The 14,121-nt window shown below is 44.0% G+C and overlaps 1 protein-coding gene across 2 annotated transcripts in view; it reads left to right on the plus strand.

Annotated features, from left to right (window-relative positions):
• lrrk1 (leucine-rich repeat kinase 1) overlaps positions 1 to 12,770 on the plus strand; it is a 59,112-nt gene extending 46,342 nt beyond the window's left edge. For both annotated transcript variants that reach the window (XM_063012536.1, XM_063012537.1), the window contains 4 exons: positions 158 to 274; positions 3,631 to 4,511; positions 6,056 to 6,157; positions 10,653 to 12,770. In XM_063012536.1, the coding sequence (XP_062868606.1) occupies positions 158 to 274; positions 3,631 to 4,511; positions 6,056 to 6,157; positions 10,653 to 10,830 (1,278 nt within the window). In that variant the 3' untranslated portion in view covers positions 10,831 to 12,770. The remainder of the gene's footprint in view (positions 1 to 157; positions 275 to 3,630; positions 4,512 to 6,055; positions 6,158 to 10,652) is intronic.
• Positions 12,771 to 14,121: the final 1,351 nt, after the last annotated feature.

Here is a 14,121-nt window from a genome sequence, read left to right on the forward strand (position 1 = left end):
GTCCTACAGATCAGTAATAATATAGACAAGGTGCTTTTTAAACCCCAGACTGGATGTTCAGGTCCTGCTGGAGGTTCAGGATGTTCATGTTTATCTGCTGGAGGTTCTCCTGCTCCCTCAGACGCTGAGTAACTCTGACCTGATGTTGTGTTATCAGGAGCAGGAGGTTTTTATCTACAGTCTGAAGGAAATGTGCCCCCTGACCCACCCACAGAAACACCTCACCTGTCCGGCTGTGGTCACCTGCCTCATGCTGCTGCCGGCCAGGACCGACGTGAGTATCTCAGCCTGGTTCCACCATCATCAAACAGTTCCTGAACCTTTACAGATCAAGATTACAGGAGTTCAGACTTTAATCCTCCTCTTACTTCACATGGAGTCGATCAGCCGAAAGACGTTTGTGTCGTACAATCACAGCTGTACCCACGGGAAAATGAGCTTTATTTTAATCATCACAGATTTCAGGGATTTATAAAGAAAAGAGCCACATTTTATGTCATTAAATTTCACTCACAAATGAAACGATAGAATAAATGAAGCTACGATACACAGCACAGCTACATTAATAGATGAATGTAAACCTCATGCGTCCACAGAATCGGTTGTTAGTTTTCCAGACTCAGTTCCCCGAGTCGTGTTTTTAGCTGCTTTACTTCCACATCTTGGACGGTTTGACTGAGTGATTACTAACTGAATTGCTGTAGGATCACTAGGACGCCTCATAGTGAAGATTAACCGTAAACATGAAGCACTTGAACGCTGCATGAATTAAAAATGTTAAAGCACAAGTATTACACAGGAAACAGGGTCATTTCACTGTGGTGAATTAGGTTATACGTTTTGGCTATAAGTGACAGAATAAAGTACACTAGGTTGTTTAAAGTATGTGGACACCCTGTAAATATCTCGCCTCAACCTCAGATTATTGCTCGTAGTTTTGGAGAAGGATGTCCAGTGACATGTAGACAGACAGACAGTTAAAGTAAAAGTATTAAAGAAAAATACAAGAATTACTGTATAATATGATGCAGGTAAATAAACAGAATAAATAAATGTACTTTATAATATAATCAACTCTTTTAAAAGTGTCCTGTGAATATGAATAAATGAGCTTCCAGGCTTCATAAACAGAGATGGATCATTCACATCACAACTGGTTCTGAAGCTCCTGAATCCTGTTCAATAATAAATAATAAATAAATAAAGTTTGAGTTCTCATAATGGTGGATAAACACAGTGTGGATCGGCTCAAAATCAAACCACAGTGCTGCAGAGCCATCGCTTTACCATCCTAATCAATAAATAATCACAACACTAAATCAGAACTCTGGTGTGATGTGGCTGCTGCACAGGGAAACTAAACTGGTTCTTTACTGGTTTCCTTCCACTGTAACTGAGAGAATAAAATGAGGCTGAAACACAGAAGTGCAGAATCAGCAGCGGGATCAGAGCGTACGTGTGTGTGATGGTGGATGATGTTTGTCCTGAAAAACGAGACGCAGACGTGCAGAATTCAGCGTTCAGGTTTATTCAGGACTCACGCCGGAGCTTCTATTAGCTGAGGATCAAAACACAACAAGCTGTAAACTGAAGTCTCATTGTGTCTCCTCAATCAATAATTAATCAATCAGTAATAAATCAATGTAGAATTTAATCTGAAAGTGCTTTAAAATCAATAGAATAATCACTCTGTAAATATAATCAGACTGAAGTCATGCAGCGTATCTGAGGGTCAATATTTACACACTGATTAGCGCATTAGCTTAGCCGGTCTGTGCTGCACTTACACGTGCTCACCGTGGGAGTTCTGATGCAGCTACTCAGAGGAAAAACATGAACAGTCGTAATGTCCTCAACCGCTCTGTATATCAATCATTCTGTACGATTATTAAACCCTAAACTCATTTTAAATCTATACTATAGGGGCAAAAGTATTCGGACGCCTGACATGAGCTTGTCTGATGTCCCGTTTCTTACAAAATTTATAGTGTGTGTGTGGGAATTTGTGCCCATTTAGTCAAAAGATTGAGCATTTGTATTTGTACGGCTGGGCGCTGATTGATCAGTTGGTGTTCCGGTTCATCCCAGAGCTGTTGAGTGGGGCTGAGGTCAGGGCTCTGTGCAGGACACTGGAAAGGACCTTCCTTAAACTGTTGCTACAAACTCAGAGGCATATAATTGTCTTTAGATGATTGATTTATTACAGCTGTTAGTGACTGATGTAGATGAAGATAGGGGGCGTCCCAATACTTTTGACCTTATAGTGCATGTGGGTGTTAATTTGGCGCTATAACAGTCTCTACTCTTCTGGACATTCAAACCCATTCAGTCCAAGAAGCATTTGTGAGCTCAGGCACACCAAGACTCAACTGAATATTTCATCCTATAGGTGAGGTGTGTAATGGGGTTTAGATCAGTTCTTCAACACCAAACCCATCAAACCACTTCGTGTTCAGAGGCTCAGTCATGCTGGAACAGGAAAGGTCCTTCCCTAAACTGTTGACACATATTGTTTACTTGATATCATTTATTTTAAACACCTGATAGCGCTGAGTGTGGCTGAAGCTCCGAATACTGAACCTCATTCATTAAATCAGAGTAACCGTGTTATGACATCACAACACCACTGTCTGAGAGGAACCGCGTCACGCTCCTGCAGGAGTTTAGAGTTAAATAGAGTTAAATAGAGTTCATTCTGAGTTCATTCTGAGTTCATTTCTACACAGATTTTGGGAATGTCTGGTTGAGAACTTCAGTGGGATGCAGCTCCAGCTTCTCCCCAGCTTCACACTTGCACCTCCGCCCCGCCCGGTTTGGGGATGACAGGGTGCGGCGTTCCCTCCCACCCTCCCCTCCTCCTGTTTGAAGTGGCCAGAGTGCAGGTGTTAGTCCTCCAGTTCATGCAGGCAGATGATCCTCACTTCAGAGCACAATGACAGAGTCGCTCCTCATCCCTCTCCAAACATACACTTAACCCCCCCCCCCCCCCCCCCCCAGACCCGCCCGTTTGCTTTGATGTGGCCTCCCTTTACGTCTTTGATGAGCTGAGGGTCAAACCCTGAGTGCTCGGCGTGAGTTATGGGAACGGGACGGATCACACGCCCACTGATCCAGCCAAGACGGCTTCTGTTAGAGGCAGGGTTCAGGCAGCCTGACGGTCAGGAATCATGCCAGTGGGTGGATTTGTGCATTATTTGAGCAATAATGAAGCTGTTTTCATTTTTACTTCCAATTGCTTCCAAATACTCCCAGAGGCAGGAGCTTCGTTTGGTGCTGCAGCCTCGATGCGGTTGGCAGTGTACGCTGTAAAGCCTGCTCGACTGTGGACAGGATCACCTACAATCCAGCATCTTATATTCAGATGGTTTCTGGATTCGATCAGTCCATCTGGATTAAGTGTCTCTTAGCATCAGGTTACAGTTTGGGTTTTCTGTCTGACCTTGGCAGGAGACAACTGTTCCATGTACTTATTAACATGTGCAGTCAGACTAGCCCTATTTATATAGACACAGAGAAGTCACCAGGTAATTAGAACTGCTACTGAGGGATTAGGAAGTGAATCTTCACACGTTTAGTTCGAATCCCACCGCTCTATATTCACACCCTGATCTGGTCTCTCTCCCCCTGCAGTCGTTACCGCGGGTGTTTGCCGGCATGGCGGACGGCCTCCTCGCCGTGTACACGCTGGTGGACGACGTCCCGCTGGACGGTGAAGCCTACGTCTGCTCCCACACCCTGAACAAGTCCCTGCTGCAGATGGAGGACCTGGACGAGCGGCAGAGGCCGTATCCGGTGAGGAGCATCATCCCGGTGCGCTCCGGCTCTCAGGTCTGGTACACTAACGGCCCCGGCGTGATGGTGATCGACAGCCTGACTCTGCAGCCTGTGCGCCGGCTGGACCCGTACCTCCCGCCGTCCTGCGTGGTGTCCATGGCGTCCGCCTGTAGTCTCCGCGGTGACGAGGCCGTCTGGTGCCTGGACGACCGGACCAACACGCTGCTCATGTACCACGCCGGGAACTACCAGCTCTGCGCCAGCTATAACTGTGGGGATTCGAACCCTCTCCGGGACGTTTTCACCATCCAGAATCCCGTATCGGTCCCGGACCTCACCGTAGAGTCCCGGGTTCCAGCAGACGACGAGGGGCCCGCGTCGCTGGGGCCGAGAGCCGGCGTAACCGTGACGATCACCCACAGCGAGGACGCCGGGACTCAGATCCTCACACAGCAGGACTCGCTGGACTACTGTTCCATCAGTTCGTCCGGGTGCAGCTCAGAGCAGCTGGCGGGACTCGCCCACGCCGAGGGGCCCGGCTCCGGGGCCCTCAGCTCACTGGCTAGTTCCAGCAGCACGCCCTTCTCTACGGACTGGGAGGACGCGGACAGGATGCAGGACGAGCAGATATCGGCCGAGTCGTCACCCGGGACGGATCCGACGCCGCAGAGCCGAAGTCCGTCCCACCTCCGAGCGTTTAACGTGGTGCCGGTCAACGGGGCGATCTGGGTACCCAGGTACAACCCGCCCTCCCAAATTCCTGTTTTATTCATCTGCATTAACTAGTGTACAGTAACCGGATTATTATCGTTATTTAATCATGAACTACAGTTAAAACAACGACAACAAACCTGAACAACACAGTACCCCCCCTACCCCCCCCCACCCCGCCCTAAATATAACTTTTATTATATTTATTATAGAATATGTAACTGGGAGCTGTGGGGGGGTGTAGAGAGATTCGAGCTGCTTACTGTTAAACACATTAATAAGAGTTTATTTTTGACTGAATAAACATGTATTTACTGTAACAGCATTTATTCCCTAAATTACATTTCTACACATTTCTAAAATATACAATAAAAATAAGTTCTAAAACCAAACCAACATAAAAAAATTATCAGAAAAATATAAGAGGTGCCCGGGCGGAGCAGTGGGATATTCCTCTAGCACACCAGCGCCGAGATTCTGAACTCCTTGATTCAAAACTCAGCATTGCCACCGGTCGGCTGGGCGCCACCTAGCGGGCATAACTGGCAGTGCCTGCAGGGCGGGATGGCCGGACTATGTGGGCGGGGTCTTTTAACGCTGTGTGAGGACCCTGATTAGCAGATAGAGGCGCCTGTGTAAGGTGCATGGGTGGAAAAGGGTTCCGCTAAGGGCTGCACACGGGTTGGAGGAGGCGTGAGCAGCAATATACCCACAATATACCCACCTCACCTACAGTCAGGGATCCACCAGCAGGGGGAGACAAAGTGACCACGATAAACTGGGAGAAAATGCAGAAATAAACTAGAAAATAAAAAAGTGAATTTAAAATCTTTTCTATAAATTGGTGAATTAAAAAGGAAAAGATTTTCAGTTAAAGATTAAAGATTTTTAGAGGTAAGAAAGAAATGTTTGTGAATAAAACACCGAACTGAATCAAATCCACCAAAATCCTCCCATTATTTTATTGTTTATTACCTGAAACTGCAGAAACAAACACGTAAAGTTGCAGCAATTCTAATAAAAACATCAGGATCGTTTTATACAAACATTTATTATAAATGTTACTATTTTTGTTATTTTTTATTATTAAAGCTGATCTTAAACCCCCCCGATGGCCTATACAGTTAAGGATTCCATTAGATAATGTGTTTACTCTCCACATTTCTGTTGCGTACCCGAGACTTTCACTGTGTGCTCACAAACAGGAGCATCTTGTTTGTTTACATTCCTCTTCACTTGAATGGTAAATTTCTGTGAATCTGCAGTTCTGAGACATGGCTCTTAAAACCACGGCTTCAAGTTCCAGAGAGGTGTATCTGCCTGCAGAACTGCTGCTCACTGGATGTTTTTGTTGTAGTGGTGGAAACCTCAGTAGATCAGGAGTTTCTGATAAACCTAACCCAGCCTGTCTGGTAGCAACAACCTCGCTGCTCACAGTGATTTAGATCAGATGTTTCTCTTTAGCCTGATGTTCCATGAGAAGATGAAGATGAAGTGTGTGGACATGTTGTGTCCTGGTGTTCCTAATAAAGTGGATGCTGGGTTGTAACGGTGTGGTGTGTGTTTGCAGGAGTGGAGGAGACATCGTGGTGATAGAGGCTCAGGAACAGTCGGGGGTTCTGAGAGGGCGTGTCATTGCAGTGCTCACGGTACCTGGAGTGCACCAGTACGGGTGAGTGTCCAATCCCATGAGGTCCAATAATTCAGGAGCTCATACGTATAAGGTTCAAGTCCCGCCTGACGTCTGTACTGTACTGTACTGTACTGTACTGGTTTAACTGGTGATCTGTGTCAAGCGTCTGTAAATGTTCCACTGAGTTACGCTTACTGCACCCTGGAGAGCAGCCCAGTCTTCCACGTAACTATAAAACAGTTACAACATTCAGTCCAGTCTGGTTTCTACTAAATGCTGCACAGAGAAATAATATCAGAACAAAACACCAAAAATCATTAAAACGTTCAGATGAGCTTCAGAATCAGAAGCAAACATTCATTTATTAATTATTAATGAGCTCTACCAAAACCACAGAGACTCTTTATACATCATAAAGTACCGAGTTCTCCTGAGGAGCGAGACAGAGAGAGAGAGAGACAGAGGAGAGAGAGAGACAGAGGAGAGAGAGGAGAGAGAGGAGGTGAATATTCATTCAGTACTTCAGCTTCAGAAGCGCTCGGAGATCTTTCATCATCAGCTCATGAGCTCACAGCGCTCCTGTAATTAAATCTCTGAGAGCTTCAGCAGCTGCTCAGACTGAGACAACAAGAGAAGAAGAAGAGGGTTTCTGATGGGAAGAGTGGTATAAAGAACACACACATACACACGTGGACACCTGGGTCTCAGACGTCGTGTGATGAATGATGCATCAGTAAGAGATGATAGATCTGTAGATCTCACCTCCAGCTCCAGGTTCAGAGGTCCTCCTGAGTCGAAATGTAAAGCAGTGCTGGCAGAGATCTCATGGCATTATAAGAGCTATAACAGTCTCCACTCATCTACTGATGATTAGATGGATGCTCAGACAGCAGTGGAGCTCAGATCCAGACCTTCATGTTTCATACACAGGGCTGAGATTCATTTAGAAAACTGATTTATTACTGAAATGTGGTTCAGACGCTCAGACCGGATCCAGCTGGAACCTTTTAATGCTAAATTTAATAATAATAATAACAATAATAATAATAATAATAATCTAAGCCGAGACTCCTCTCACCTCGGACCTGCCAACCGGAGCTCAGATCCTCACCAGCTGTCCCACAGAGAGCCAATCATTCTTCATTCATTCTTCACGTCTTTCCTTATAAATGAATCTTTTGTCGTCTGCAGATTGAGGATCTGATTGTTTTTTCTTTCATTTAAAGACTTGAATCTTTTCTTCATAAATGTTTGGAGTCGAGTTACTTACCTGCTGTTACGCTTCCATCTCTGAGAGGAGAACATGTTCATACCTGCATGTTTTAGCTTTTTTAATGCAGTGTAAAAACAGCCGACTGCTTTGTTGTTCCGGCGGCTCTGACTGACTGACTGACTGACTGAGCAGGTTCTCACTAACCCGTCTGTGTGGTTTTGCTCTCGACCCGGCGGTTTACTTTGGACAGGTTCAGCTCGTGGAGTGCAGACTGTATTAACAAAGCTCTCCTTTCTCCTCATTTATTTGGACACGTTTAGAACGACACTCTGAGATGGGAGTCTGTACCTGGTATAAATTCTGGCCTCGTTTGGGTAACTGGAATTAATGGTGCCGTTCTAAGGTCACGTCTGGTAACGAGACCTGCAGCCAGGCTCAGAAACCAGCGGGAAAGGAACCCAAATTAGGGTCAAAACTAAAGATAGGACGCTCTCACTGGTGCCACCAGCATGGTCAGACCCTTGGATTGACCGTATCCTCTATAGGTGTTGAATCTCCTTCTAAGAATTCCTTATAAGGGAAGCTATTTGTGACTGTGTCTTTAAGAATTTGTGCCCATTTAGTAAAAAAAAAAAAAGCATTTGTGAGGTCAAGTACTGATAACAAGAATACCTGCCTCACTACTGGCATTCCAATTCATCCAAACTGTGTTTTATTGGGATTAAGGTCAGAGCTCTGTGCAGGCCACTGAAGTGTCTCTACACTGAGAACCACGTCTTCAGGAACCTGCTTTTACACATGAGCACAGCCATGCTGGGAGAGGAAAGGTTCTTCCCCAAACTGCTGCCATGAAGCCTAAACGCATTTATTTGTCATTATACAGTATATTGTTTGGAAGCTGAGGGTGAGAGCTCAGGATCAGATATTGTACGGCGCCCCTGGAGCAGACAGGGTTATAAGGGCCTTGCTCAAGGGTCCAACAGGGGCAGTATGGCAGAGCTGGGATTCAAACTTTCAACCTTTCGATTGACAGCCCAAAGCTCCACCCACTAGGCTCCCACTGTCCCAATATCATCAATATTATTAACCTATGAGCAGTTAATGTGGCGTAAACACCTAAACGGATCAGGAGTGGTGTCCTCATGCTTGGCCTCAGAGAGTCTATACATTTCTTAGATTCTACAAAACAAGGTGAGTTCTGTTCTTTGTAGGATCATCATGCCCTCCAGAGTAAAGATATTATAATAATAATGTAATAATAATAATTATAATAAAAGTGACCGGAGTAAAGAGGTAAAATAATCACTTTAAACCTCGCTGAGTTGAATGGTAATTTTGGATGGTGAGATGATCCGGCGGTTCAGCCGTTATGCAGCAGTCGGAGATTCTGGCAGGATTCCGAAGCTCCTGGCACAATCACACGATCTCCAACACGCCTCTCTAGCGCACTAATCACCCGGGTTCTGAGGGCATTCAGACAGTGGTCAGACAGAAAGAATGTTCCTATTTTGAGTCCATAATTATAGGGACAGGCTCAGCGTTTCCTTCTTCAGCGTCCGTGGCCGCTTTAAATCCCCCGAATACACCGAGAGTTTAGATCTGTAGGAGTAAGCGAGCAGAAAATCACCTCGGATGAGTGGAAGTTCCATTTGCCACCAAATGAAGTGTGGAATAGATGGTTGGCAGGAATCAGAAAGTCTGGAGGTGTTTTCCACTGACACATCAGTGATGCCATCGCTGGAGCTGGTGAATAATCCTTCTTTTTTTTTTAGACGTAAATTAGCATCACAGACTCGAGTCAGGAAAATACCACAGATCATCTGTGAGAGCCAAGAAGAAACCAGAGATGAACTCAGTGAGAACTTTATACCATCTCTAAGTGTTTCCAAATGAAACTCCTCATTTATTCTGATCTACACAGTGAGGGAAGCCCAGAAGAGATTTTTCTTGAGATCATGTGAGAGGTTCAGACCAAAATTATACAGAATAAAGAATCATAAAGACTGAAGTGCAGGACAATCAACTACTAATGGAATCTTATTCCTGTAGTAGTGAGGAGTGTAAAGTCTCATTCAGATTTGACGAGTTCATCAGGTTCTCCTCTGGGATTTTATTAGGGTTTATAAGAGTCTGAATTGGCTTACTGATTTTTAATGAACTTGGTGGAGGTCTGATCATGTTGTCCCATCTAGATCGACATCTCTGTAGTCATGTGTTCTTTCTTTATTAGTTCATTAATCGTCCACCATGAATATTCATTATACAGCGGTACCCTGAAACTGGACCTCAGTGGGTTCTGGGAGGGGTGTTGAGTTTTAAAGACGTTGAGTTTCGAGGTATTTTTCCCCATAAGGATGTTTGGGGAACCTGTTAATGCGTCAATGGTCCCGTGGAGCTGCAGATATTTTAGTCTCATGTAAAATAATGAGGTTGTTTTTGACACTTAAACTGAAAATAACACAAATATAATATAAACACACTGAAATACAATTACTAACAGTTACACATCAATAAAAATACAATAAAAGCTGCACTTTAGTTTTACTTCTTTATTGTTTCCTGACGCTTCTTAATGCTGGAGATGCTCGATGTTGGAATACCGTATTCCCTTCAGCACCGGCGCATTCACATGTGCCGCTGTGCCGTTATTTCCTATGAAGTGTGACAGCGGTGCACAAAACTTAGCGTGACTTATTGTAGTAAAACAGCGAGTGAGGAATGTGATTAGTGGAGGAACTTATGAGCAGTAATAATGAAGAGAAGTTTAGTGCTCCTGTCTCCTTCTTTTACTACATTAAACCACGTTAAGCTTTATTCTCAACCAGAAGCGTTTTAGACTCTGAGAGAAGCTGATTCTGATTCTCACAGATAGATACTTCATTAATCATAAGAGGAAATTAAGACATTAATTAAAAATCAAACCTAATTTAATAGAGCTTTTATGTAAGGGTCTGTGTGTGATATTTTAAGTGGTCACGTAGTAAAGAAATCAAGAAAAAAACTGCTGAAAGAAAATCACTGTTGAACATTAGATAATAATTTATTCTTTATATCAAATTAATCAGATCAGCAGCACTTTCTAGCAGCCGCTCTCATTAATCTAATCTAGAATCTGATCTAACTTTCTAACTGCGACACCTGAGTTTAACAGCGACCCGCCGCTGAGGCTTGATTAGCTCGCTCAGGTGTGTTAAAGTTCAAACCCACAGGAGCTCAAAACCTCCTCAGCAGCTTTTCAGAAACGATCCACTGGTGCTTCTAGGAAGAATCTACATCGTTTATTTAAAGTGTTTTAAGAGAATCTCGTTCCTCTTTTTTCAGAACGCAGGTGGAAGCTGCGCTGGTCGCAAAGGACACCGTTGTGTGCGGCTTCCGTAAGGAAAACATGGACTGGTGCCTGGCTGTCTGGAGGGGCTGGGGAGGCCGAGAGCTCGAGCTCTTCTACCAGACCTACGAGGAGCTGGGCCGTTTGGAGCTCAGCGTGAGGAAGAGAAGGTAGCTGTGTGCCAGGCCGAGCAGAATCGCACCTCTGTGTGGGTGAGGGTGACTGTAGGGAATTCACGTGGAGCTAAAAAGCCTCAAACAGCAGCTGAGAAACACAAGCGCTGGATTGAGGGATCTGCTCCAGACGTGATCATGGAGTCCTAAATATACACACACACATTCCATACATGCTCACACACACCGTCTTCAGATTCTGGACCGTATCTCTGAACACACGGACCGTTGTGCTGGTGTGAGTGCTGACATCAGAGCTTCAGGATCTTCATACAGCTTTAAACTGGAGTGGGGAACCTGTTCTGGATCCCAGTAAAACATCAGTGGTCCATCAGTAATCCAGCATCAGATCACCATAAAAACAGAACGCTGCCTCCATCACAGTGTTTCATTCCTGCACAATCTGCTGCATCGTTCACCTTTATAAAAGCATCATGGATGTTTATAATGTTTGGAGACGTTTGAAGGTCAGACAGGGTTTAACAGTGACTCCTGCTCTCTGGTTAAATGCTGGAACAATAATGGAAGAATACAGACAAGGTAACACGGTTCACTGTACGTGCTGATGCTCTCTGTAAGAATCCATCGCTGGCTAGTGTAAAGAAGTGCCGACAACTTATCGAATATCAGAGAGGGTGGGTGATAGTCTACAGCCAGATCCCTCGCCAGTGTGAGGGTGGTGCAGGCAGCAGATGAATTGTACTAAATTTGGAGTCGTTCACAATAAAATCTGCCAAATATACAAAATAAAAGTGCAGTACTGATACAGTTCTGTTCTGAAATGATTCACTCTTGAAAAGAATCAGAATTATTACCTTCCTCCACGATGTGGCCACGTCTTTCAACACACAGCTGGATGGAGTAAAGTCGTAGGTACGAGTTAACCAGCCGGTACGTACGAGGTCCTGACGAGCACTCGAATGCAGCATGATGCTGTGAAGACTTTATTTTCCTTTGAAATATCAGGCAGCTTTTATATTGTTTTAAATTCTCAATATGACCAGCAATAAGTATTAAACCCCGGTTCTGTTATAACACTGGCTAACAGTAAAACTCCTCCTGGTTTACCTGGTTTACCCGAGTCGGGAAGCTTTAACACGTGAGAGTCGGTTTGGCTGCGCTTACATGGACGTTCTTGGCAACATTGATCTGAATGTAAAGGCTGTATGGACAGATCATGTGGACGCACCTGCGTCTCCTAATGTATCTGTAACACATCATCATTCAGTAAACCAGTTCTGGGACGCAACGTGACATAATCATCAATCACGTCAGCCAATCAGAGACAGAGATTCAGTCAGTGGAGGAATGAAGAAGCCAATCGCAGCTATCAGCTCTCATCCAGCACTAAACATCTAATCTCATCTACAACCTCCATCAGAGACTCTGTTATATCACTAGAGTAGAATCAGAACCAATATTTCTATTTTTATTATAGTTATTATAGCATCTTTCACTGAGTTCTGAAATCCAGTCTTGGATGCGAACACACTCACACGTGTGTGTTTACTGACGGACTGTGAGAGCGTCCGTGTGAATGCAGCCTCAGGTTTGTATTTTACAGATAAACAGCAATTTATTTAATAACCACATCAGTCCTGTAGCTCCACTGCAGGAATAAAGAAGTGAAATGACTGTTCGACACTCATCTCTACACTCATCTGTACATTTAGGAGGCTTTACATTCTAAAACTTTCATTTCTGGATTCAATTATTCATTTACTATTCAGTCATAAGTTTCAGTAAATGAAATACTTTGTACTGTACCGTGTTTGTACCTCAGAACTGTCGTTACGTGATGATGACGGAGATACCAGCATGTAACAGAACTCAGTAATAAATCTGTATGATGTGAATAATCATCTCATCATTATTCTGTATATCTGCATGTGTAAATAAATGAATACTGGGTTGTAAGTATAATAAAAATAAGTGAACCGCTGTAAGAGTTTGTATTTTTGTTATTAAAACCCATGACCTGTTGATTTTATAAGCTGCGGAATAATTAGGATGTGAAATATTTTTTATTATCCTGGTTTTGGGCGTCATGTTGAGAACACGCCTGAAACTAGTGAATCATTTCTAACCAGATCTGATCTGATATCTCTCACTTCTCAGAAACACGTAACACCACTTCCCTTTTGTTTTCAAGAGAAAAAAATCCCCTCTTGCTTTTATCAGTGACTAACTGGTTCATACAGAGTTTTTATTAATGATTCACTAACAGGTCAGAAGAACATAAATCACTTTATTAAACACGTAGTGCTTCTGTGTTTGGTACAGAGCTGAATGTCAGACTGAGGTTCTGTAGGAGCTTCATTCATTCCTACCTGCTGGGATTACACTGTCTGACTGTCTTGACAAGCTTTTCTTCTCGGCCTTGGCAAGAGACCACTGTTCCATGTACTTTTAAAACAGTGCAGTGGAATACACACGATTCATCAGTTTCACAATTTAGTATCTCCAGTTCACCTCACTTACACGCCTTTGTACTGTGGGAGGAAACCGGAGCTCCCGGAGGAAACCCACACAGACACGGGGAGAACATGCAAACTCCACACAGGACCCAGGCTGTCCCACCTGGGGATCGAACCCAGGACCTTCTTGCTGTGAGGGGACAGGGCTACCCACCGAGCCACCAGTGAAGTGGAACTCATCCTGTTTATATGAACAGCGAGAATGAGCAGCTGTAGGAGACTCAGATCAGTTTAGTGTTTTATATAAAGACGTGTGTTTGAGTGATTCAGTTCAGTTTCAATAATAATTCGATTCCATTGAGCGAGTTCGTGATCCTGTGACAGTACGAGGTGACCTGTACGTGTACTCACGGTGCTGCACCATGATTGATGAGTTTGGAGAGCTGATGATGCTTCTCACACTAACTCACCTGTGAGGAAGATCTGGACACAGGAGAAGCGGTCATGACTAAATGAGTTCAGTGTGTATGAAGATAGCTGCTGATTCGTTGTAAACACGATAATGGAAAGGTTCCAGAGGTTTGGACATGGTGACCTGCAAACAGCTCCATGAATGCAGCTCCTGTACGGCTCAGAAGGTCCTGTTTACTTTTCATGACATGAATTAAATAGAATTTGTGAGATTTAACTCGCAGAGCGAATCTAATAAAAGATACAGGAACCGAGAAGCTGGTCATGATGATAGTAAAATGGATTAAGGTTCAGATATACTGCAGATCTACAGTGGTGTTCAAAAAAATAGCAGTCCAACACCATTAACTTGATAAATCAAAGTTTTTAGTAGAAATGCTATTTCTACATAGCAAAAAATTTAC

Source organism: Trichomycterus rosablanca, chromosome 17 (genome assembly GCF_030014385.1).
Source record: "Trichomycterus rosablanca isolate fTriRos1 chromosome 17, fTriRos1.hap1, whole genome shotgun sequence".
NCBI classification, from domain to species: Eukaryota; Metazoa; Chordata; class Actinopteri; order Siluriformes; family Trichomycteridae; genus Trichomycterus; species Trichomycterus rosablanca.